Here is a 24,038-nt window from a genome sequence, read left to right as displayed (position 1 = left end):
CGTTGTGGCCAGACCCGGCTGTGCGGCAAGATGCTGCCTAATTATTTTTCTTGCCTCTTTTTTTACTGTAATATATTTTTTTTTCAGAAATTTTTCTTTTTCAGTTTACTTTTTTTGTAAGAATATTTTTGTTCCGTCCCATGTAAATATATCTGCTGTGCTTATGTTGTACTGACTTGTTTACTGTAGTGAAGGAAAAAAAATAAAAATGTTGCAACAGCATGTGTGTGTATCTGCAAATATTTCTGTGCATGTGAACAATCTGATACATATTTTAGTATTATGGCAAAGCATACTAAAGATGGGGGTGCTTTTCATTATGCCCAACAGTGTGTAGGTGGTTAGGCAAAAATCTGGTAATATGAATGAAGTGTGTGCCATTTCATGCAAAAGTTTGATTTTGATAATGCTCTGTGTAGTTTCGGTTGCAGTGCTTCATTTTGCAGGATATATGAGGTATTTTGCAGTTTGGGTGTGTGGTTTTGTGAATTGTGTTAAGTGTTTTGATAAAACCAGACTAGTTTGAAAAATTGTGTGTTAGCAATTGGAAAAAACTGTAAATGCTTTACTTTATAATTTATTATCCGTTCAGTTCTTCAAATTTGGGGAAAATTGGAAACATCTGGGACAATAATACTCCACTGACATATGATAAAGCTACAGATCAGTGTAATAATCTGAACATTTGCATACTATCCTCTGTCACAGTAATCAATATGGAATTTTCAGTGACATACTTAAAACATTACATTTGGTTCTCATATTACTGAATGATATTGCTGTGGATAGTTTTATAAATTGGCCACTTGTTTGTGAAAATAATACCAACTCGAGAAAAAACCGCACGATGGCGCTGTTCCATAATACACTACTGCGGACTGTCAGCACACCCTCTTGAGAAGTTGTTGGTTGCTTTGGTTGCTAAGGAAGTCCAGTAAGTTTGCCTCTTCAGCAAACTAGAGGTAACGGAGAGCTATTTCATATTCAGAATGCGTCAATTTATTCTTCACTCAAATGTATCTTAATATTTTAATCCCACCATTTCATAATTTAAATTTTGCAAAGACAAAACGCGGCATTTTACAGATGTGCGAGTGACCATCGTGTGGCATCAGTGAGTTTTACATCGCTGTGAGGGACGGATTTCAGTCAGCTGTAATCACTGATCATGATGGTTCATTATTAATGTCTTTTAGTCTTAGTTAAAAGTTGGATACCAGTATTAATAATTGTAATGTTTTTGTTGATACTGTTTGTAATGTTGTTACTAGTAAGTTACAATGATTGTTGTTGATAATTTACAACGTCCGTTTAATACGTATTTTGCTAAATAAACATTTCGCTAGATTATTAATTATTGTTTACTTTTCCGTTGTTTGTCATGCAGTCTTACGTAGGATTAATTGTCTATGGATTATGTAATTCTGCACAACTAACGTTAGCTGTTAACAAACAGGTTTACACGACACGTTTTCAACTAAAAACTGAAAACTTTTTATCTGTTTTGAACGTTCATTTACACAATAATGGCGTTTTGGGGGCCTGAAAACGCGAACTTTTGCACTTTTGTTTCAAAGTGCAAGTTTTTGAAAAGGATATAGTTATTGTCTCTGTGTAAACTTCACAAAAACGCGAATTTGTTTTGTCAACGTTGTCGTCTGTGCGCGAAAACGCAAAGAAAAAACGTTTTAGTGCTTCGTTGTCGTGTGTTAACGTACCCTGAGTTTGATTATTTGATCCAGTTTTCAAACTGAAAATGTACAAATTTATCCCATTTTACAGACTGTAAGGCCGGGTCAATGGGCAGGTCAAAGGAAATAAGATTTTACAACATTTTTCTTTCTTATCTTTCTTGTGTTGTAGTGCAGTTTTCCAAGTAAATTTGTTTGGAACCATTTTTGATATATATTTAAAATAATTTTTAAAATTTAACAATTTAAAGTTAATATTGGGTAGAACAAAACTTATTTACTGGAGAAAATTACATTTTAATTTAGCAGACCCTTTTATCCAAAGCTACTTATGCCCCTCTATTGTAAGTATTTTTGCAAAAAATAAAATATAGAATGATAACTTAAAACAGAGAATTTAAGTTAGTGTTATAATAAGTAAACAATTAGTACAATGATAAATAAGAGCAAAAAAAAAAAAGTTTAGCTACTAATGTATAGCTAGCTGCTTTTATAAGGAAGGGGTACTTTGCATATTTAAAAAAAAACAAAAAAAACTTAAAGTTAAAGAAAACTTTGATTTAAATAGATTTAAATAATTAATTCACTTTAAAATGAAAATTACCCATGATTTTTACTCGCCCTCAAGCCATCCTAGGTGTATATGACTTTCTTCTTTAATTCAAATACAATCAGAGTTATATTAATAATCACCATGATGCTGCCAAGCTTAATAATGGCAGTGCATGGAAAGGCTGTCTGGGGGAAGCTAGTTATTTTACTTTGTAACGTGTTAATTATGGATATTTTTCTTACACAAATGCATCGCTTTGCTTCAGAAGGCCTTTATTTAACACCCGGAGCCAGGTGGAGTATGTTTATGATAGATGGATGCACTTTTTTGAGTTTCAAACAGGCGGTTTCCACGCACTGCCATTATAAAGCTTTGGAGCATCAGGGTGATTATTATTAATATAACTCTGATTGTATTCGTCTGAAAGAAGAAAGTCATATACACCTAGGATGACTTGAGGGTGAGTAAATCATGGGGTGATTTTCATTTTAAAGTAAACTAATCCTTTGAATTTAAAATTAGATTTAAAATTATTTTTTCCACACAAAATTCATAGACCTGCGCATAATATTAAATTATGTGATGATCAGAATTTATCTATAAAATAATTTCCTCACTTTCTCCACAGGATGTAATCAATTAAGTACCATGGGGCTTGTTTACATCTAAAACCAAGTTTGCCAGTAGGATGAGTGAGCATGGAGACAGCATCGTCCCGTTTAACCCTGCAGAACTCAGGTCAGGAGAATCGGCTTGTAAAACAGATATTAATGTTCGAAGTGTAGACCTGAGAACAGAGAAGAGCAACAGGGAGGAGCTCAAAGACATCAAGAAGCCATATGATGGTACCAAACTGCTTCAGGATGAGCATAACAAGGACGCCAAGCTTAGTCCATATCAGCCTCGACCTCCCTCTCTTCCGAAGCCTGCGGGATTGGGCATGGGGGGTAAAAACATCTCATTTGAGGAGAAGGTGAGGGGGAGAAGATTGAGGAGTAGCCAGGAGAGTCTGACGGACCCAGGAGAGATGGGCTCTTCCACTGATTCGCTTAAAGACACCACCTCAGTGAATGGCCAGGGCCTTGCATCTGGACGTCCGCTAGATCTCCCAGCCATGGAGACGCCACCATTCATGATTAGGACCGGAAGCTTCTCCGAGACTGACATGTCCCCTTGTGAGCATTTTGATCCGAACAAAGAGCGAATTAAACCGTCCAGAATTATTCTGTCCCCACTGCAGCTCACTGGGACATATCCTCCTCTGGAGAACAGTGCAGCCTCCGCGTCCTTAAGGACAACTAATCGGATTGACAAGGATTGTTTGGATTACAGCGTGGTGGGGAGAAAGGGGCGGTCGGAGAGGCTTCAGAGGAATCTGAGCGATAGTCGGCTGTTGGACACCATGGTGTCAGACAATACCTCTGTCCATTCCATGAAGTCCACCTATAGTGTTCTGAACCCCATCAGACCCCGGGATGTGAGGAACAGGTGAGAAGCTTGTGTTTTTTCATTCATTTCTTATTTTCTGCAACTTATTTGAAGTTACTGCTAAAGCATATCCTCTGTTTTAAGATCGCATGATCACGTGCTGACATGAATGTCTAAAGAGTTCAAGTATTTGAGCTTTTTGGACTTTGTTTAAAGCAGAATGTGAGAATTTTTGTGTGAATGCATGAACCAAATTCAGTGTTTCACAAGAAAGTTAATCATGAATAATGTTCCTGCAGGAATGAGTACAGGCCCTTGGAGTCGCTACTTAAAGAGTCACCTGAACAGCTTTAGTTGTGTGAAGTGAAAAGTGAAGCTGGATATTTAGAGAGAGATTGAAGAGGAAAGGTGAAGCAGTGTGAATGCATAGGGCATTAATGGATCAGTGAGATGCTTGTTCAGCACCTACTGTAACAGTCCATTCATTCATGTTCTGCTTGAAAGTGAAATGACTAATACAAGGAAAATATGAAATACACTATCTAACTATTAGACAGTTAATGTGTTGATTTAAAGTGATGGTTCACCCAGAAATGAAATTCATTGAAATTCATGTAATTTCAAACGCATATTTCTATGGGACACAAGTGGAGATGTTTATAAGAATGTTCTCACTGTTCTTTTCCATACAGAAAGATCATATTGTGACCAGGGGCTCACACAAAGCTATCTTAAGCACTGATAATAAATTTTGATCCGATACCGATAAGCTGCTTATCGATAATTAATTACTTTTATGTCATGGCTAGTATTAAAGGTGTATACTATTTTGACTAAATAAATAAACACTTAAAAACTAAACAAACAATGCTACAAGTATATTTAATCATAACAATAATGTGCAATATGAAAAATGGATATTTATTTTGAGATTAAAAATGACTTTTTACAGTTTTAAGAATTAATAAAATTAATTACTTAAATTCTTAATGTGATGCAAGCATAATTAAATATCCAGTCTGTGTTGTGGGGGATTTACAGTTAAGGGTGCGTTCACACTTTCAGGAAACTTTGTTCAGGAAACATTAACACAACATAATGATAAGCTGTAGTTTCTCTCGGTGAGAGGTTCAGATAATATTTGTCACTATTCTGTAGTGATTGAAGATGAAAAATAAAGTAAATGCTTTAACTGTGAATTGGTCACATAGGAGCCAGGCTTGAGTGACCCCAGTGACCTAGGCTGTCATAGTCAGCTAGAAGAATAAATATATGTTTTAACATGTGTTGGGTGCTTCTCTCACAAACAAAGAGAGACTACATTCCAGTGAACGGACATGTAATTCTATAACGATCTAAATCTCATAAGCTTGAAGAAGTTATTCAAATCGGTTAAATATTAATAACTTAATCAACAAATCACACAAAAGTATATATTTTGAATCAGCAGTGGATTCCAGAATAGAGATCATCCGATATATTGATTCACCTATATTTTCCCCGATATTTAAGCATTTTACCATAATCGCATATCGGTTTTGTAATATTGGATTTACTAATAAATGCCGCCATCTTGTGGGGTGTTTTGAGAATTGCGCGCAGGATCGCCATTACAGCACATCTGAGGGGAGACGTGACAACGGCGTGAAATGTAGCTAGTTTATGCAGCTTGTCTCTGAGAAATAGAGAATTAAATAATACAGCCGTGAATGAGCACATGTTGGAAATAAAAGCGCTGAATTTAATTCTCTCTCTGTTGTCTATGCTCATCTTTAGACTCGTGAAGTCATCTGCATTTTGCTGTTCACTTAGCGGGTTGATGCTCAGGAAATTCTCCAGCACGGCCACCGCATGTAACTTTGAACAAGATTCACTTGTTTAAAACTCCGTAATTATATAAACATTTACTATATAACCATTAATTCACTAATAAACATCCAAGTAAACACAACTAATCTCCGCGAGCGATCGCAGTTTGAGTATAGTTCTGTGTAAATGCATAGATGAACAGCTCATTGTCAGCAGATATTTCATAATCTAGAACAAAAAAACATTAATAATTCTGATATAACATACCAGTTGAGAAATGGAATAAATACGATGTTTTGTTTGTTATATTCCAGAGAATATTATTCAGTTATTTAACATTCTTCACTTTTTAGCCTATTAAACGGCTAATAAATCTACTAAAACTAGTTTAAAATGAAGTATTACATTTCTGCAAAGTTGATATGACTCCTGTCTTTAATTTATTTTCTCCACTTGAAAATATTAGACATTCTACATTTATTTTGCTTATTGTTAACACTAGTGTTGCTGCTAATGCTTTTTATAAATAAAAAATATTTTTTTAATATGAAGTTTAAAATTATCTTGAAAGACTACTAATTTTAGTAACAATGCACTTATTTTTTGCACTTTCAGACCCCTCTATTTATTGTTGTGTAAATAAGATTTTTGTTTTCTATGCAGAAAACAATGCAGTGATTGTTATAAATGAAATGGTTTGTTTAGTTCAGTGGTGTTGTAATCGTGTCAAAAACAGAAGTAGAACAGTAAATAAATCAGTAATCGGTTCTGCATATCGGTTATCGGGTACATAAACACACAAATTATCGACTCCTATATCCAAAATTGGGCAGTACAAATACTTTAGAAATTCTCTAAAGTTGGCTAATAAACAATATGGTACTGATTTATCTTGCATCCATATTTATATTTGCAAGGGTTTACTATACTTGAGAGGTTTGGTTCCCACAATGTAGGGTTTACCCATGCCACACACAATCTACAGTTCTTATGGTACTTTTTTACTTTTTAGATTAAAAAAAAAAAGTCTATCCTGGCCACTGTATGCTTTTATTGTGTGGAAAAGGGCAGCATGACCATTAAAAACATTTGGGTGAAGTCTTCCTAATGCAGTTTATATGAATACATTGTAACATATGATAGAAAGAGAATTTTTCAAAACTCTTGTTCTTGTTTATTGTTTTCCTGAAAATGTACCTGCATATGGTTTTAGGAGTTTTCTGGAGGGCAGTGTTTTGGGTAACGGCGCCTTGCTGGGGGCAGAAGAGCTAGACCGCTACTTCCCAGAGCGACGACTTGGTATCTACGTCGCCACATGGAACATGCAGGGAGAGAAGGTGTGGAACAATACTGTCATTTATCATGTTTTGTTTGTTGAAGTACATAGCAGCTGTAGCTCGAAGCTCTCACTCTCGTTCTTAGGGGCTTCCATACAACCTAGATGATCTTCTGCTCCCAACCGACACAGACTTTGCACAGGACGTCTACATTATAGGGGTTCAGGAAGGCTGTCCAGATAGGTAAGATTTTGCTTTCCACAGCTTTTTTTTTTCCTGAAGCTCAGCATGTTTACTCTCTTCATGTTCATCCACAGGAGGGAGTGGGAGATCCGCCTGCAGGAAACTCTTGGGCCGTATTACGTGATGCTGTATGCAGCAGCCCATGGAGTTCTCTATCTCACTATGTTTGTCAGGAGAGATCTCATATGGTTCTGTTCAGGTATAGCTTGTTTGTTTTTTTTTGTTTTTTTCATATTAATATGATATATTATGCAGTACCATTTAAAAGTTTGAGGTCTTGATGTCTAATATTTTTGTAAGAAATCTCTTATGCTCGCCATGGTATTTATTTGTTCACAAATATAGTAGAAACATTTTTAAATATTATTACAAGTTTTCTGTTTCTATATACTTTAAAATGTAATTTATTCCTGTGATGGCAAAACTGAATTTTCAGCATCCATTGCTTCATTCTACAGTGTCACATGATCCTTCAGAAATCATCTAATATGATGATTTGTTCAGAAGAATACAATAGCAATTTTTAATGTAGGGGTGTGCACGAATAGTGTAGGGCAGGGAAGGACAACTCCGGTCCTGGAGGGCCAGTGTCCTGCAGAGTTTATCTCCATCCCTGATAAAAACTCACTTGCCTATAACTTTCTACTAATCCTAAAGACCTTGTTTAGCTGGTTCAGGTGTGTTTGATTAGGGTTGGAGCTAAACTCTGCTGGACACTGGCCCTCCAGGACCGGAGTTGTCCATCCCTGGTGTAGGGTGACCATATGCACCATTCTCCCAGGACGCGTCCTGTCCAGGATTTCTAAATTGCCTTAAATGGCTTGAGCCCTTGCCTCTTTATTCGTGAAAGTGGTCATATCGATGTGCCCCCGGAACGCGATTTTTACACGGAGGTCTGTGCCACTGTTCTTATTGACATTCTTTATGCAATGCGTTAAAATGTCATATTTGCAATGCTTTGACCGTTCTCACATGAAATCCAAACACAGAACCATTATTATTGACCAGTCGAATGAGGAACACAGCTGTCCATCACTGCATTTACGACAGCTGTACCCGCGAACGAGATAACAAGATAACTCTTCTGATACCAAAATGATTTTGCGTCATGTTTCATCGAGGGAGACTGGTTTAAGAACAGAAAACACAAAGCGCTTAAAGAAAGTTCGCTTAGCACACCATTATCTTTGCGTTTCTGCAATGTCTGTGTCGGCGGAGCGTGTTTTATCTGCAGACTGAGCAGCCAACTTTCACCCGAGCATGTGGATAGTCTTATTTCTCTCAACATGACTATGTGAAACAATATAAACACGATAACCATATGCCAAATGTATATGTCCGTTTTGTACGATATTTGGCACAGTCTGCTTTGTTTGCTTTTTCTGCTCGCTCTGTTTGAGCTTTAAAAAATTTTTCACACACACATTGCTTAATGTTTTCAACTAAAAGAAAACCGTGACAAAACTTAATGAATGAAAATAACGTCTTTCTCATTAAACTTCATTTAAATAAATGAATAATCAAATATTCATTTTTTCTTTTTTTATGAGCACAAATATTTGAATACAATATTTTTAAAAAAGCCCATCCCTAATTTATTATATCCTTGCTAAATAAAAGTATTAATTTCTTCTAAAAATGTACAGACCTCAAATGTTTGAATAATATAACATAATATGTTATAAAAGTCTGTGATTTTCTGCCACTACAGAGGTGGAACATGCTACAGTCACAACCCGAATCATATCTCAGATTAAGACTAAAGGAGCTGTGGGTATCTGCTTCACTTTTTTTGGGACATCCTTCCTCTTTATTACATCGCATTTCACCTGTAAGTGGAATGTTTCTTGGAAACTTAATCCAAGGGCAAACAACCCAGTTATATTTTATATGTTAAGTCATATGTTTAAATGAATGTTTATAATGACTATGGCATTAGATTTAAGCCCAGCTAGGAATAAATCCAACCCAGTCTTTGTGTTTGTTTCAGCTGGAGATTCTAAAATATATGACAGGATCTTAGACTATAACAAGATCATAGAAGCTTTGGCTCTTCCTAGAAACCTTCCTGATACCAACCCTTACCGCTCCACCACCTGTGAGTGTTGCTGCTTTTGTCATATTTAAAGATTTTATTGTGTATTTATTTTATTATTTAAATTTCATGTACAAAAATTGTTTATTCTCAGGTGATGTCACAACCCGTTTTGATGAAGTCTTCTGGTTTGGAGATTTCAACTTCCGCCTGAATAAAGCCAGAGTAGAGGTGGAGGCCATTTTGAATCAGTGTATAGGTGCAGATATGAGCCCACTATTACAACATGACCAGCTGTTGAGAGAAATGAAGGAAGGCAAGTGCGGAAAGATGCGAAATTTCAGTCCTGTGTAATTTATGCATTTATCATGTTCCCTTTTAGGGAATATTTTGTTCTTTTGTACTTTGTTTTAACAGGAAGAATCTGTTTGTGCATTTCCAGGTTCCATTTTTAAAGGATTTCAGGAAGCATCTATTCACTTTGCACCTACTTACAAGTATGACATTGGTTGTGACGTCTATGACACCACCACAAAGCAGAGAACACCCTCATATACAGTAAACTTTTTTGCTAATTATATGCTAATATGTCATTATATACCCTGTAGTATCATAGTTGATTTTTTCCTCTTGTGTTGACAGGATCGGATTCTTTATCGAAACAGACAAGCAGATGACATTAAAGTCATCAAGTACACGTCTTGCTCGTCCATTAAGACGTCAGATCACCGGCCGGTCATCGGCATGTTTCAGGTCAAACTTCGTCCGGGTAGAGATAAGTAAGCAGCTGTTTATAGTGGCACATTATAACAAATGCACTTGCACTCATTTTTACTTATACACTTGAAAATGCATAGTTCACCCAAAAATGAAAATTCTGTCACCATTTACTCACCCTCCTGTTGTACAAAACTTTCATTCATCTTTTAAACACAAACAAAGATGCGTTTAATGAAACCTGAGAGATTTCTGTCCCTCCATTTCACCAAAACGTTCACGGTTCGAAAGTTCATAAAGGCATCGTAAAAGTAATTCATATGAATCCATTGGCTTAATCCAAGTCTTCTAAAGAAGATATGATGAGCAGATTTAATTTATTGATATAATTTCATTCATATGTAAACACTGATTAATGCACATACATAGAGCTTGTCAGATATGGTCAACGGAAGCTTAGAAGCTGCATTTGTGTTTTGAAGTTAAAAAGTCTTATGGGTTTGGAATGACATGAGGTTGAGTAAATGATGACAGAATTTTTGGGTGCACTAACTAGTAGTTAAATGACTCTCCAGTTTGACTTTTTCACATTCATGTCATTCTAAGTATTTCGGTGGTGGACTTACCTTAAAAAAGATCATGACAAGCAAAGGTCAAGTCACCTTTATTTATACAGCACTTTTTACAATACAGATTGTTGAAATGCAGCTTCACATTGATAACAGGACAGATATGCAACAAAGTTTGTTTTGGCAGAAGATAATGCCATTGTCCAGCTTAAGTAAGTTCTGTGTTGATTAATTTCAGTTTTAAAAATCATTAGTTATTCATTTAGTTAATATATCTATACAGCAGCTCTGGATAAAACAGTGCTGTCATCATTCAGTTCAGTTTTCATTGCAGTGTCAGTGCAGTCAGTCAATAATATTGTTAAATATTAAGTGTCTCCAGCACTTGGACAAAACAAACCAATGCAAAGTCAACACTAGCTTTTCATCAATTTATGGAATGGAATGTTTGTTTCATGAAACATTTTCATGCATGTTTGATGAACCACTAACTCCCTCTGTTATCTTCCCCAGCATTCCTTTGGGTGCTGGCCAGTTTGACAGGAGCCTGTACCTAGAAGGAATCCGAAGGAGAATCACAAGGGAGTTGAAAAAGAGAGAGGCAACCATGAAAAACCAGAATAACAGTACAGTTTGCACCATATCCTGATCTTGGACCAATGTGTGAGATCCATAGGGTGCTAAAACTGATCATTTCAAACACAGAGCTACTGATTTGGAAAGCTGGACTTTCAGGACCAAAGGATAACTCGGTTACTATGGATGTCATGGCATTGAAGTACACAGCCCAGGGACCAAAAGACTGCAGCTGGATGTTTAGCAGCTAGTGTTGGAACTATAAAATATATGTTTCACAGACAATGCTTAAATTTAGACAGGAGTAGGCCTTAGTTCAATTAGGTAGCTTTTATAAAAACATTTCTGGTGTGCATCTTTAGACAAAACAATGCCTGACATATTTGAAGATCTGTCAGTGCAAGTAGCTTTCAGTTAAGACAGCTCAAACATGCATTTTAGTCTGGGACTAGCTTAAGCCTTGTCTGTGAAACCGGGGGTATAAATGTATAAATTATTCTGATCAGAGTAAATTAAGTTAACTGTACTGTACTGTACATCCATTATTCCTAATTCGTTTTTTTGTATTTCATATTCTGGTATTTAACTTGCAAGCTGAACGTCTGGTTTTAACTGATAGTGTTTCATGGCCTTTTTAAACCATTAGCTGAACTTCTAATCTTTGACTGACACTGTAAACACGTCATACCAGTACTGGGTAGCTGATCCTCCTGGTTTTATTGGCACTTGGGTCTCACCTTTAAACAGTTTCTTAACAATGTGCTAACAGTGGTACAACTTTTTAAAAGGGAACTGTACTGTAGCATCATTACCAGCAAAATGAGAGAGAATTGGTGTTAGCAGCTGTTTATTTATTGATTGATTGTCAATGATAGGTGAATGTGGTGTATCATGTAGAGAAGCTGACCTTTGGATAAAAATGTGTGCAAAATCTAAGTGAAGAGGCACAGACTATACTTGTTTACTGCCTTAACTGTTAACAAAATTCAGCTTACTTGATGTCAAGTGTGATATGCGTATGGGAGCGGGAACGAACATAGTATTGGTATTGCTTGCGCATGGATATCAGTGACTGTGATGTAACAGTAAGTCACGCATTCACATCATAAATTTCAGTTCTAGTTGTACTGAAAGTGCCTGCGATCTTGCTCATGATTGCCTCAGTGACTTCAAATACATTCTGCTGTTTAAAACCAAATAATAGCCTGTTACAAATATTTGTTTACAATGTAAAGTAATACAAAAACTGACTTGTGTTTGGTGTTATTGTTTTGTTTCAAGCACACATTTGGTAAAAAGGTTGTTATTCAGACATAAACCAAAGAACATGTTACTGAACATTCAAAATGCACATAAATACAGAGAAAAAAATTGAAAGCTTAAATTAGGAGGGAGGGGATATAAAAGATCAAACTTTTTTCACCTATTCCCATCTTAATGGAGAAATCTAACAGTAAATGGAAGTGTAATGGAATAAATGTTATTTTAGGGTAAACCAACATTAAGGGATACTGACAATAATTCTGGGGAGGAATTGTGAACAGTGATTTAGCAACAGAAGTAGGGATTATGTATACTTAAAATCGTTAGTTGATGGTTCAGTTTTCACTGCATTCTGATTGGATATTTAATATCTAACACTAACAAAGTGTTTTATAGAGTTTAGTGTGAAAATGCGATGTCGCGTGAGGAATAACTTTCTGGTTTGCCCAGTTTTACACAGAAGAGCACAGCCTATGAACAGCAACGCAGACTTGAATGACATGGGAAACTCCATTTGTCAAGCTAAATAAGATGGAAATGTGAAAAATGAGCACATTAATTCACTTTAAACACATGGGTATTAAACAACGTGGGTATGTAAAACTGAACTTGGCCATCACATCAGCATTTAAAATTTAAAGAAATTCACCAAAAACTGAAAATGCTGTAGTCTACTAATGTCATTCAACACTTTCTTCTGCGTAACAGAAGATATTTTGAAGAACGCTGGGAACCAAACATTGTATGGACAACAAACTAAGACATTTATCTTTTATGTTCCACAGAAGAAAGGCTGCAGTTTTGGGTTGACATGAGGGTGAGTAAATGACAGAATTTCCATTTTCTGCTAGACTATCTCTAAGTTACCTTTTAAACACTATACAGATGAAATGCAAAGACAGTCCTTCTAAGCATTGCACTTAAATTCCAGTAAAGAAGAATATTTGTTGGGTCAGTTCTCCTATTTGTCTCTAGATAGCGTCAGCCGTTGGGCCCCTATCGGAACAGGCGGTATATGCGAGGCAGACGTCCATCTTTACTAGAGAGAGCGGCCTGAATGTCCTCATATGAGGGCAGCTCTGTCAGATCTCCCAGCGCAGCAACCGCAGGCTTACTACGCAGCATTTTCGTTGTAACTCTCTTGATATCACTGGCAGTAACATTACCTAAAACAAAGAAATTGTTAATTTTTTTTTTTTTCCTCAATGGAAAAAACAAGTTAATAGTTTGATATTTTTTGTTTTCTCTAATTTTTATACCTAATAATATCTGGCAAAGGGACTAACTAATGAAATTCATGCTAATTTGGGTACATTTACATTCATGAATGTTGATTAATGTACACTTTTTGAATAGAATAAAAAGGCAAGAAAATACTGATATTACAGCTTCAAGCCAAGTAATGTATCAAGTCAAGAATGCACACAATCCTGTTCAAAAGTTTGGGATTGGTAAGATTTTTTTTTTCTTATGCTCACCAAAGCTGTATTTAACCCTTGTGCGGTCTTTGTTTGGGGACTGCTCTCGTGGTCTTCGGGGTCTCTGAAGACCCCGGCAACAAAATGCAATTTTGTAACAATAATATATTTTTTAAAAACCAATGTAATTTTACTCTTTATTAATGTTTTTACTCAACATTTGTGCACAGTTTTTGGAGGATTTGTTATATCTTTTTAATTTATATAAATACATTAAAAAATATTTTTTTAAATAGGTTATGCAAAAGCAGCTTTTTATGTAAAATTCACTTTATAAAAGGCTCAGATTTCTAACTTTGATTCATGTGGATAACATGGATAATTTGACATGGTTTAGTGTAAGATCTTTTGGAAAATGCAGTTATAAAAGTAAAAAAACTATCATTTTTACCAGTAGATGGCTATAAAGCTCCACTATATGCAATGTGCTATTTGAATGACTGAAAAATGTCTTTTTACAAGTTTTTTTCAGTTAGATTCATATATAAATGTTATGAAATCACAATTATAATAAAAAAAATTACTTTGCCAAAGTTTAGCATTTTTTGTGCAGGGCAAAATCAGTTTTTCAATAATATCAATAATGTAACCCACAGAGACCCCACTTAGAAACTGGCCAAAATCCATTCTCAAAATCAGAAACAACGCACAACACACATAGACAGAAATGAAGTGGCACACTTCCAAAAATACAAAAAACATCCTCAATACAAAATGGACATGCTCACACACACGCGCGCGCACACACAAAAATAAAAATTATTTTATTATTTTTATTATAAAATTATTGAAAAACTGATTTTGCCCTGCACAAAAAATGCTAAACTTTGACAAAGTAATTTTTATTGTTATAATTGTGATTTCAGAATATTTAGATATGAATCCAACTGAAAAAACACTTGTGAAGAGACATCTTTCAGTCATTTAAATAGCACATAGCAAATAGTGGAGCTCTGCAGCCGTTGTTAGTTTTTTTACTTTTAAAACTGCATTTTTCAAAAGATGGGCAAAAATCTTACACTAAACCATGTCAAATTATCCATGTTATCGACATGAATCAAAGTTAGAAATCTGGGCCTTTTATAAAGTGGATTTTACATAAAAAGCTGTTCATGCATAAAAACCTATTTCAAAAAATATTTTTTAATTTATTTATATAAATTTAAAAGATATCAGGAATCCTCCAAAAACTGCACAAATGCTGAGAACATTAATAAAGTAAAATACAAATATATATTATAAAAAAATAATTATATTGTTACAAAATTACATTCTGTTGTTCCAGAGACCCCGAAGACCCCGAAAGTAACAATATTTTTTACACTAACATAAAAACAAGATATCACTCCAATTTTTTTTAATTATTTGTAGATCTTAAGTGTTAACCACCGTACAAAGTCTCATGCCATTTGGACAAAGACAACATTTTTTTTAATTTGCGCAAACATCATTTGCAGGTCAAAAAGACCCCGAAGACCGCACAAGGGTTAATAATAAAACACTGTATTATTGTTAAATATTATAAGCAATAAACCGTTTTCTTTTTGAATATATTTTAAAATATGTAATTTTTTCCTGTGATGGCAAAACTAAATTTTCATTACTCCAGTCTTCACTCTTCAGTGTCACATGATCCTTAAGAAATCATTCTAATGTGAAGATTTGGAGCTCAGGAAACATTTCTGATTATTATTATCAGTGTTGAAAACAGCTAAGTGCGAAGTCATGATATATTTGTTTGGATTCTTTTAATGCTGTTAATCTGAACTTTCCATTCATTTAAAGTGGAAATCTTTTGTAACATTATAAATGCCTTTGCTGTTACTTTTGATCAATTTACTGCATCCTTGCTGAATAAAAGTATTCATTTCTTATATATATATATATAAATAAATAATAATAATAATAATAATTATTTTTTTTTTTTATTTTTATTTTATTTTTATTTTTTTAATCACTGACCCCAAACTTTTGAATGCCATTTTAAGTATCAAGTAAACATACAAACATAAATTTACAAGCTGAATTAAGCATTCATATAGACGTTAAATGCAGTAACATCAGACTTACTGATGAGGTCACACAGCTCATGAGGCAGCTTCCTCTTGCCTGTCGCAAGTACTTGTCGACCTACATCTTCAAAGATGACGGGTCGAGACTCCAGGTTCATCATGAGCATGGATTTCAGTTGTGTCTTGGCTCTCTCAAGCTCCATCTGCACAAGTGAGAAATTTTAAGTTATGAATGCAACAAATTCAGAATGAGTAACAAATTAAAAAGGAAGGACATTAGAAAGGTCTTACTTCTCCTGCTGTCCCAGTCATCTGAATAAACTCCCTTGTAATGATCTCCACCATTTCTCGCACCTAAAAAAAATAGTAATAATAATTAAATTAATGTGATGTATTGTAGTTATACAGAATATAATCACATAATTTTTACTACATTACCTGTCTAGGATCTGCACTTGCATGGATGCACAGCAGACCACTATCTTCATAGCTGTGGTGGTACGAAGTAGCATTGTACATCCAGTGATGCCTGTCCAAACGACAACAAATTGCTAAAAACAGTCCACCACATCAATAACTGCAGAGTTTAAGAGCATAAAGAGATGATGCCACACCTGTTGAGCACATTAAGGTAGAGACGGGTGAACATGCCTTTTCCTGGCCCTCCAGCAGAGAAGGACCCTCCGCCTCCCATCATCATATTGAGGACTGCAAAGGGGATGAAGTCATCCTCCTATCAGTCACACAAAAAAAAGGCTTATATTAACACACAACCAGTTTCAGCAAGTGTGAAATTAAACTGATTTGATTTAATGTGTAACAAACCAAAAAGGAACAGCTTTCCAGCCCAATCATGATGTGTGTTAGTTCAGGAATGGGCGTTGGACCCAAACTCACATCAGACATGTCCTTCTCCATCTGACATGAGACAAAAAGCTTAGCTTAAGTATTACAGGAATCTTAAAAATTCTTGCTGGTGTTTGGGCTGTGACACTCCATGCCGACAGTCGGCAATCGGCGAGCGTCTGATGGGTTAGTGTGCTCTACATGTCAGCAGCAGTCCACCCCATCTAGCATGGGTCATCGGTGAGTGAGATCGCGCTGATTTGCTATTCGGGTTAACGAAAGATATCCCAGTACAGGATAAAAGTGAAAGTGCTGAAAGAGAGCAAAAGAAGTCAAGAGTCTTACAATATCAAGTATTTTCATTAGGGCTGTCGCGTTAATTTTATTTAAATTATGGAAAAAAATTAACACGTTAAAATTATTAATGCACCTGAGGCCCGTAAAATTCAAGATATTGGGGCAAAAATTCCCCAAATGTTTTGTCTCATATTTATATCATATGATATAGTTAAAGGGTTAGTTCACCCAAAAATGAAAATTCTGTCATTAATTACTCATCCTCATGCCATTCCACACCCGTAAGACCTTCGTTCATCTTCGGAACACAAATTAAGATATTTTAGTTGAAATCCGATGGCTCAGTGAGGCCTCCATAGGGAGCAATGACATTTCCTCTCTCAAGATCCATTAATGTACTAAAAACATATTTAAATCAGTTTATGTGAGTACAGTGGTTCAATATTAATATTATAAAGCGACAATAATATTTTTGGTGTGCTCAAAAAACAAAATAACGACTTATATAATGATGGCCACTGCCGCTTCATTAAAGGAACGCTCATTTTCCAACTCCCCTAGAGTTAAATAGTTGAGTTTTACCGTTTTCGAATCCATTCAGCCGATCTCCGGTTCTGGCGGTACCACTTTTAGCATAGCTTAGCATAGTTCATTGAATCTGATTAGACCGTTAGCATCGCGCTTAAAAATGACCAAAGAGTTTTGATATTTTTCCTATTTAAAACTTGACTCTTCTGTAGTTAAATCGTGTACTAAGACCGACAGAAAATAAAAAGTTGTGATTTTCTAGGCTGATATGGCTAGGAACTATACTCTCATTCAGGCGTAATAATCAAGGAACTTTGCTGCCGTTCCATGGCTACAGCAGTGCAATGATATTACGCAGCGCCCGTGAGCCCCTGCTTGCACAGGGAACGTGCCTTGTAACCATGGAGACGTTTGTGAGAGACGCTGTGTAATATCATTGCGCCAGCTGTAGCCATGATACGGCAGCAAATTTCCTTGATTATTACGCCGGAATGAGAGTATAGTTCCTAGCCATATCAGCCTAGAAAATCGCAACTTTTTATTTTCTGTCGGTCTTAGTACACGATTTAACTACAGAAGAGTCAAGTTTTAAATAGGAAAAAATCAAAACTCTTTGGTCATTTTTAAGCGCAATGCTAACGGTCTAATCAGATTCAATGAACTATGCTAAGCTATGCTAAAAGTGGTACCGCCAGGACTGGAGATCGGCTGAATGGATTCGAAAACGGTAAAACTCAACTGTTTAACTCTAGGGGAGTTGGAAAATGAGCCTATTTTCAAAAAAAGTGGAGTGTTCCTTTAAGCTTCGGACGTTATGAACCTTTTGTGTCGAATCATGATTCGGATCGTGTGTAAAACCGCCAAACTGCTGAAATCATGTGACCTTGGTGCTCTGAACCGCTGATTCATAAAAGATTCATAACGCTCCGAAGCTTCATGAAGCAGTGTTTTGAAATCGGCCATCACTATATAAGTCGTTATTTTGTTTTTTTGGCGCACCAAAAATATTCTTGTCGCTTTATAATATTAAAGGGGCTATGTAATAATGACACCCAGTGTTCAAAATAGGTACTACAGTCCAAATTCAAAATATTGTTTGCCCCGCCCCCTCGTTCAAAGACGTGGGTTGCCAGCAACAATAGGGAGCGCAATTGACAATGAAAACTTACACACTGTAAGCTGATGAGTTAATTTATCTGTTTCAATATGCTGTTGTTCATGGAGATATTTAGATGGATTCAGAGGCTTTTAGGTCAGGTAGAATCTGCGATTCTCTGACCCAGTTTGTTTGCTGGTTTCCATGGTTGCAATACGCGGTGTTTTCCGCCAACTGGCAACCTGTGATGACGAAATACTATTGGATAAACTGGCAGCACACGGTTTCGCACAGACCAAAACAAAGACCGACATTCCGACACGGAACGCACATTTCAAAGTAGAATATCTGGCTGTAGCATTGTCTTTCTGAGAAACAAGTAGGTGAACTCAACATGTTTCCTAAATATCTGCAAACATATCGGGGTAATTTTATGCTTTATTAAAGTAAAAATCTTACATAGAGCCCCTTTAATATTGAACCACTGTACTCACATGAACGGATTTAAATATGTTTTTAGTACCTTTATGGATCTTGAGAGAGGAAATGTCATTGCTGGCTATGCAGGCCACACTGAGCCATCGGATTTCAACTAAAATATCTTAATTTTTTGTGTTCCGAAGATTAACGAAAGTCTTACGGGGATGGAACGACATGAGGGCGAGTAATTAATGACATTATTTTCATTTATGGGTGAACTAACCCTTTAAGCAATATCAAAACAGTGCTGTTTTTGTTCCAAATAGCACGAGTGCGAATGTGATACTGATTTTGTACAAAAAAAAAAAAAAAAAGTTCATATTGTGTTATATTTTAGACACATATTGTCTGCTTTTGTTACCTATAAACAGTGTTGGGGGTGATGCATTACAAGTAAAGCAAGTTACGTAATCACATTACTTTTTTTCAAGTAACTAGTAAAGTAACGCATTTGTTTTACATTTACAACAAAATATCGGAGCTATTTTTCAAACAAGTAACTCAAGTTACTTATTTACTCGTTCTTCTCCTGCATCCTATTCTTCTGTATTCCAGAATGGCAGCACAACTGAAAGGCTTGTTTATTTGAACTCTTTTGTACAAGTGTGAATTTGCATTTCCTTGAGCCTGAGGCTTATTCATTTCATTTTTGATATGAAAGGGCCTTTACATTTGCTAAAAATAGAACTTGTTTGTTGTTATAAAAACAAACATCCCAGCCCAGAAGTGCAAAAGTAACATAACATTATTTTCCATAAAAAGTAACTAAGTAACACAATTAGTTCATGTTTTAGGGAGTAACGTAATATTCCAATGCATTACTTTTAAAAGTAACTTTCCCCAACACTGCCTATGAAGCCATACCAGAACGATTGTGCGTCTCCAAGCAACACTGGCGTTTCTGAATGAATTTGCACTTTGAACGAATTGGATTAACCAATAATTCAATGGTCCATTCTTCAGGAATCTATTCACCAAGGAATCAGAGGAAAAATTATTAAATTTTGTTTCTAGCCCTTATGTTTCAAAAGTTATTCGCATAAATGTGAGAGCAACACTGGTGTTGCTGAATGAATTTGCATTCTGAATGAATAGAATTAATGAAAGATTCAATCACTTACTCATTTAGACATTTACCGCCACCTACTGGCAGTTTTAGTTTGTTATTTAGAGTATTATTTCTTTTTTTTTTTTTAATTCATATCCATTAAAGGTATAGTTCACACAAAAATTAAAATTCTGTCATCATTTACTCACCCTCATTGCTACTGTAGCTTAAAAGTTCATATAATAAATTCTAAATATAATATTTCTTTCAAAAGCTACTTTTTGTAAGGTCTATTTGATGCTTTTGTCATTTAACACAATAATGACTTTAAATTATCTTTTGGGGGTAATTTCTCAGCCAAATTTGATGTGTGATTAATTAGATTAATTAATCACCACATTGTTTAATTAATTAGATTAAATATTTAAATCACTTGGCAGCCCTAATTTTCATAACATGAGCCGTCTGGAATGAAGAAAACGTGGTAAGCAAGCGCTGCTTTGTTTACGGTTTGTTTATCTGCAGTCCTAGTTATGGTTTCTCTTTTTGAATGAGGAATACAGACTGTTGATACCTTCTGATACAGACAGTTATTTCCTTACACTAAGGCACAGAACACACATGCTAGTTGACAGCTGCCTGTAGTCCTTTTGGTGTGTTTAAGCGCAGCTTTCTGGCACAGAGGCAGGCAACAAGACAATCGGCTTTCGTCACCGTTAGACATTGGCTTGGTGTGTCACAGCCTTTAAAAAGGTCCTCACCTTAACAATGCCACCTGTGTATTGTGCTACAGACAGGTCGACGTTGGCAGGTGTGCTCACGCCCCATACAGGTTTAACATTTAGGAGATACTTCCTGGCACACTGAACAAGCTGTTCATGTTCAATCCCAACTCCGGCCAGCACCATGCGCTCCGGGCAGTAATAGCTCTGTAGGTACTTATGAAGCAGCCTCCTGTCGATCTTCTCAACGTTGTTGGCAGGGCAGAAGCGAGGCAGGCCCACAGTGTTGCCCCTGTATGCTGCCTAAACATTGAAGAGACATTAAAATAAGACTTGCAAACTCATTTCAATGATTTACAGCAAAGTATTGATATTTGTAAAAGTGGTCATACTCACAGCATGAATCATTTCTGTTAGTAAAGGCTCCGGGTCAGGTCTCATGTTCAGATCCTCCAACTCAAACCGAACAGCCATTTTGGTCATCTCAATCTCCTCATCTGAAGAAAATAACATAAGCTATTTAGTCAAAAGAATGGAATAATTCATTTTTAGTTTCTTTGAAAGAAGTCTGCTCACCAAAGCATTTATTTGATAACAAAAATACAGTAAAAACAATAATATTGTGAAATATTACAATTTAAAAGAACCGTTTTCTGTTTTAATATATTTTAAGTAATTTATTCCTGTGATTGCAAAGCTGAATTACTCAGTCTTCAGTGTCACATGATCCTTTAGAAAGCATTCCAATATGCTGATTTGGTGCAGTTATCAATTAGTATTGGTGCTCAATTTTAAATAATGGTTATCAAAGTTGAAAACAGTTGCTTCATACTTTTGTGGAAACGAGGATACTTTTTTTTTTAGGATTCTTTGATGAATAGAAAACTCAAAAGAATAGTATTTATTTGAAATAGATTTTTTTGTAAAATTAGAAATATCTTTAATGTCACTTTTGATCATTTTAATGCATCCTTGCTGAATAAATGTATTCATTTCTCTTTTTTTAAAGACCACAAAACTTTTGAATTATAGAAATATCAAGTTTTCCACAAAATTATTAAGCAGTACAACTGTTTTCAACATTTAGAAGAAGTTTCTTGAGCACCAAATCAGCATATTAGAATGATTTCTGAAGGATCATGTGACACTGAAGGCTGGAGTAATGATGCTGAAAATTCAGCTTTGCATCACAGGAATAACATTTTTAAAAAATATTCTCAAACAGAAAACAGTTTTAATGTGTAATATTTTACAAAGTTTTTTTACTGTATTTTTGATCCATTGCATGCAGCCATGATGAGCGTAACAGACTTCTTTCAACATTTTTTTTTTGACAGGTAAAGTATCTTTAACCCTTTGAAAGACTGAGTGACTGTAAAGATTCAAAGAGTCTGTTGTGTTTCAGATGCTCACCTAATAAACGGGGCTGAAGAACTGCATCTGACAGGAGGTTCACTACAGTTTCCAGACCCTTCACTTCAGCTGAAACCGCATACATTGTTGTGTCCCTGTAAATGACAGAAAGAAATAAAACACGAGGTAAACAGAAAAGAATCCAAACGGCACTGAAAAAAAAAGATCACTTTGGACTGAAAAAGAGATTAAAAATGCAAGACCTGGATGTTTGGCAGTCACATATGCCTCCATGTTTCTCAAGTGTAAGGAGAATTTCATCTTTACTTCCAAACTGGGCTGTAGACTTACAGTAAAGAAGAATGAGTTGGTTTATGCACTAAAAATCAAAGCAATTTAGTAATCTGACTCTTAAACACGGACAGACTTACAGAAAAGGACAGCTTTTCCAAAAAGTGTGCAATTCCACTGGGGTATTTTGCTTCATGACGCGAGCCTGAGTTTACTAAAACTAAAATCAAGCAGGTGAAATAAAAAACTCAGTATCTGGTTCAGCTCATTAAAATCAAACATTATCTGCTAAACATTTTACTTACTTCCAACTGTACAGAATTGACCAAATTTGTTCTGAGACGCAACTTTGAGTCCGTTTTCTAAGGTGGTAATTTTAGTCTCGTATTTCTCATGGCCGTCCACAGAAGCAAAGACAGGTTTGGGAATCCCGGGCAGCGGTGTGGACAGGGATACATTGGGATACGCGCTGCCACTGCTGTACTGTCTACATACTGCGATGCCATACCTGCAACACACAGACAATAAGCAATAATAATATATACTGACTGTACTAACTACTTTGTTTTTACAGGCATCTCAACATGAACACATATGACAACAGGTAAATCACGAGCAATAACAACAACAACTTCACCACACAGGTAATTGTGACATTTGCTGTCAAAACAAGTTAATTACCGAAGCGCGAGAGAAAGCACGCGAGATTTTGAAGTTTATCACATGTACATCACCGCTATACAAACGATTTTATAAGGAGAGAAAATACCTAATATAATATTATTTCAGAATGAAGTCAGAATAAACATGTGGCTACGTCTCTATACATATGACACAGTAATTAAGACATTAGATAAAACCTTTGAGCTCGGCTCCAGCCCCGCAATCTGGACATGTGAGCAGCCATGTTGGATTCTATTTGACCATGAACCTTGCCCGGAAATGATTATTAAACACTTCCTACTCTACTTCCTTGTTAGTATAGTGTTGTTACGATGTTGCCTAGAAACAAATAAAACAAAATGTTAAAATCGAAAGACTGCCCACACATAGACGGCATATTATGTAAATATTGAAGACAGATTTAGAAACAAAAAATATATATTTATATTGGTACTGTGATGGGAAATATATACAACAACTAATTTATATTATGATGCCTGCATACTTACTATACTAAGCTTACATACTTAACATGTAGAAAAGTTGTCACAGAAGAGCTATATCTCAAAAATGATAAAGGTTTAAATCATAAGTGCAATTAGACTTAGGGCTTGCCAAGTGTTCTACTTGTTGTAATTCAGTCAGGACCACTTAAGTCAAAAATCACAACAGACAAAATTAAAATATTTTGCTAAAGTTACAATTTGGCGGTATAGCTCTGTTCTAAATTCCCCGTCCTTTCATGAGCTCCATGAAAGCCAAGACCGGGAACAGCAGCAGCTTCTGGGGACAACCTCCCATTTTTTAACTGGGAGAGCAGCAGAAAACCCCCCTATTGAGAACAGAGCATGCATCGCTGACAACAGAATGACACTGATTCAGTTATACACAAGTTTAAAGGTGCCCTTGACTCAAAAATTGAATTTACCTCGGCATAGTTAAATAACAAGAGTTCAGTACATGGAAATGACATACAGTGAGTCTCAAACTCCATTGTTTCCTCCTTCTTATATAAATCTCATTAAGGCAAGCGCGAGCTATTGGGGCGTGGAGCACCAGATTT

At 35.7% G+C, this 24,038-nt stretch overlaps 2 protein-coding genes across 3 annotated transcripts; one reads left to right on the top strand and one right to left on the bottom strand.

The window, feature by feature from the left end:
• Positions 1-915: 915 nt before the first annotated feature.
• inpp5e (inositol polyphosphate-5-phosphatase E) lies at positions 916-10,973 on the top strand. Of its 2 annotated transcripts, none has more exons than XM_067406980.1 (11): positions 916-962; positions 2,873-3,732; positions 6,695-6,818; positions 6,904-7,001; positions 7,076-7,200; positions 8,713-8,832; positions 8,992-9,099; positions 9,191-9,352; positions 9,479-9,594; positions 9,679-9,815; positions 10,836-10,973. In XM_067406980.1, exons 2-11 carry the CDS (start codon positions 2,933-2,935, stop codon positions 10,969-10,971), a joined length of 1,926 nt encoding a protein of 641 aa, XP_067263081.1. In that variant the 5' UTR covers positions 916-962; positions 2,873-2,932; the 3' UTR covers positions 10,972-10,973. The 2 variants fall into 2 exon arrangements, with proteins under 2 accessions (XP_067263081.1, XP_067263080.1); XM_067406979.1 differs by having other exon boundaries at positions 941-1,114.
• A 68-nt stretch (positions 10,974-11,041) lies between these two features.
• Positions 11,042-23,236, bottom strand: pmpca (peptidase, mitochondrial processing subunit alpha). The gene is made up of 13 exons (XM_067406981.1): positions 23,173-23,236; positions 22,618-22,820; positions 22,453-22,532; positions 22,285-22,367; positions 22,082-22,176; positions 21,065-21,165; positions 20,708-20,971; positions 16,477-16,569; positions 16,266-16,384; positions 16,090-16,180; positions 15,943-16,005; positions 15,710-15,854; positions 11,042-13,327 (listed from the first exon to the last, which is right to left on the bottom strand). The coding sequence occupies exons 1-13, from the start codon at positions 23,217-23,219 to the stop codon at positions 13,158-13,160; spliced, it is 1,554 nt and encodes a 517-aa protein (XP_067263082.1). The 5' UTR covers positions 23,220-23,236; the 3' UTR covers positions 11,042-13,157.
• Between the last annotated feature and the right edge of the window lie 802 nt (positions 23,237-24,038).

Source organism: Chanodichthys erythropterus, chromosome 13 (genome assembly GCF_024489055.1).
Source record: "Chanodichthys erythropterus isolate Z2021 chromosome 13, ASM2448905v1, whole genome shotgun sequence".
In the NCBI taxonomy this organism is placed as follows: Eukaryota; Metazoa; Chordata; class Actinopteri; order Cypriniformes; family Xenocyprididae; genus Chanodichthys; species Chanodichthys erythropterus.
This window is presented reverse-complemented; position numbering and strand designations above follow the sequence as displayed.

Coding starts and splice junctions, on each gene's coding strand:
- inpp5e (XM_067406980.1), top strand. CDS start 2,933: ATGAGTGAGCATGGAGACAGCATCGTCCCGTTTAACCCTGCAGAACTC. Junction 3,733..6,694: donor CCCCGGGATGTGAGGAACAG/GTGAGAAGCTTG, acceptor ATATGGTTTTAG/GAGTTTTCTGGAGGGCAGTG. Junction 7,201..8,712: donor TCTCATATGGTTCTGTTCAG/GTATAGCTTGTT, acceptor CTGCCACTACAG/AGGTGGAACATGCTACAGTC.
- pmpca (XM_067406981.1), bottom strand. CDS start 23,219: ATGGCTGCTCACATGTCCAGATTGCGGGGCTGGAGCCGAGCTCAAAG. Junction 22,533..22,617: donor TCAATTCTGTACAGTTGGAA/GTAAGTAAAATG, acceptor GCTTGATTTTAG/TTTTAGTAAACTCAGGCTCG. Junction 15,855..15,942: donor TGACTGGGACAGCAGGAGAA/GTAAGACCTTTC, acceptor TCACTTGTGCAG/ATGGAGCTTGAGAGAGCCAA.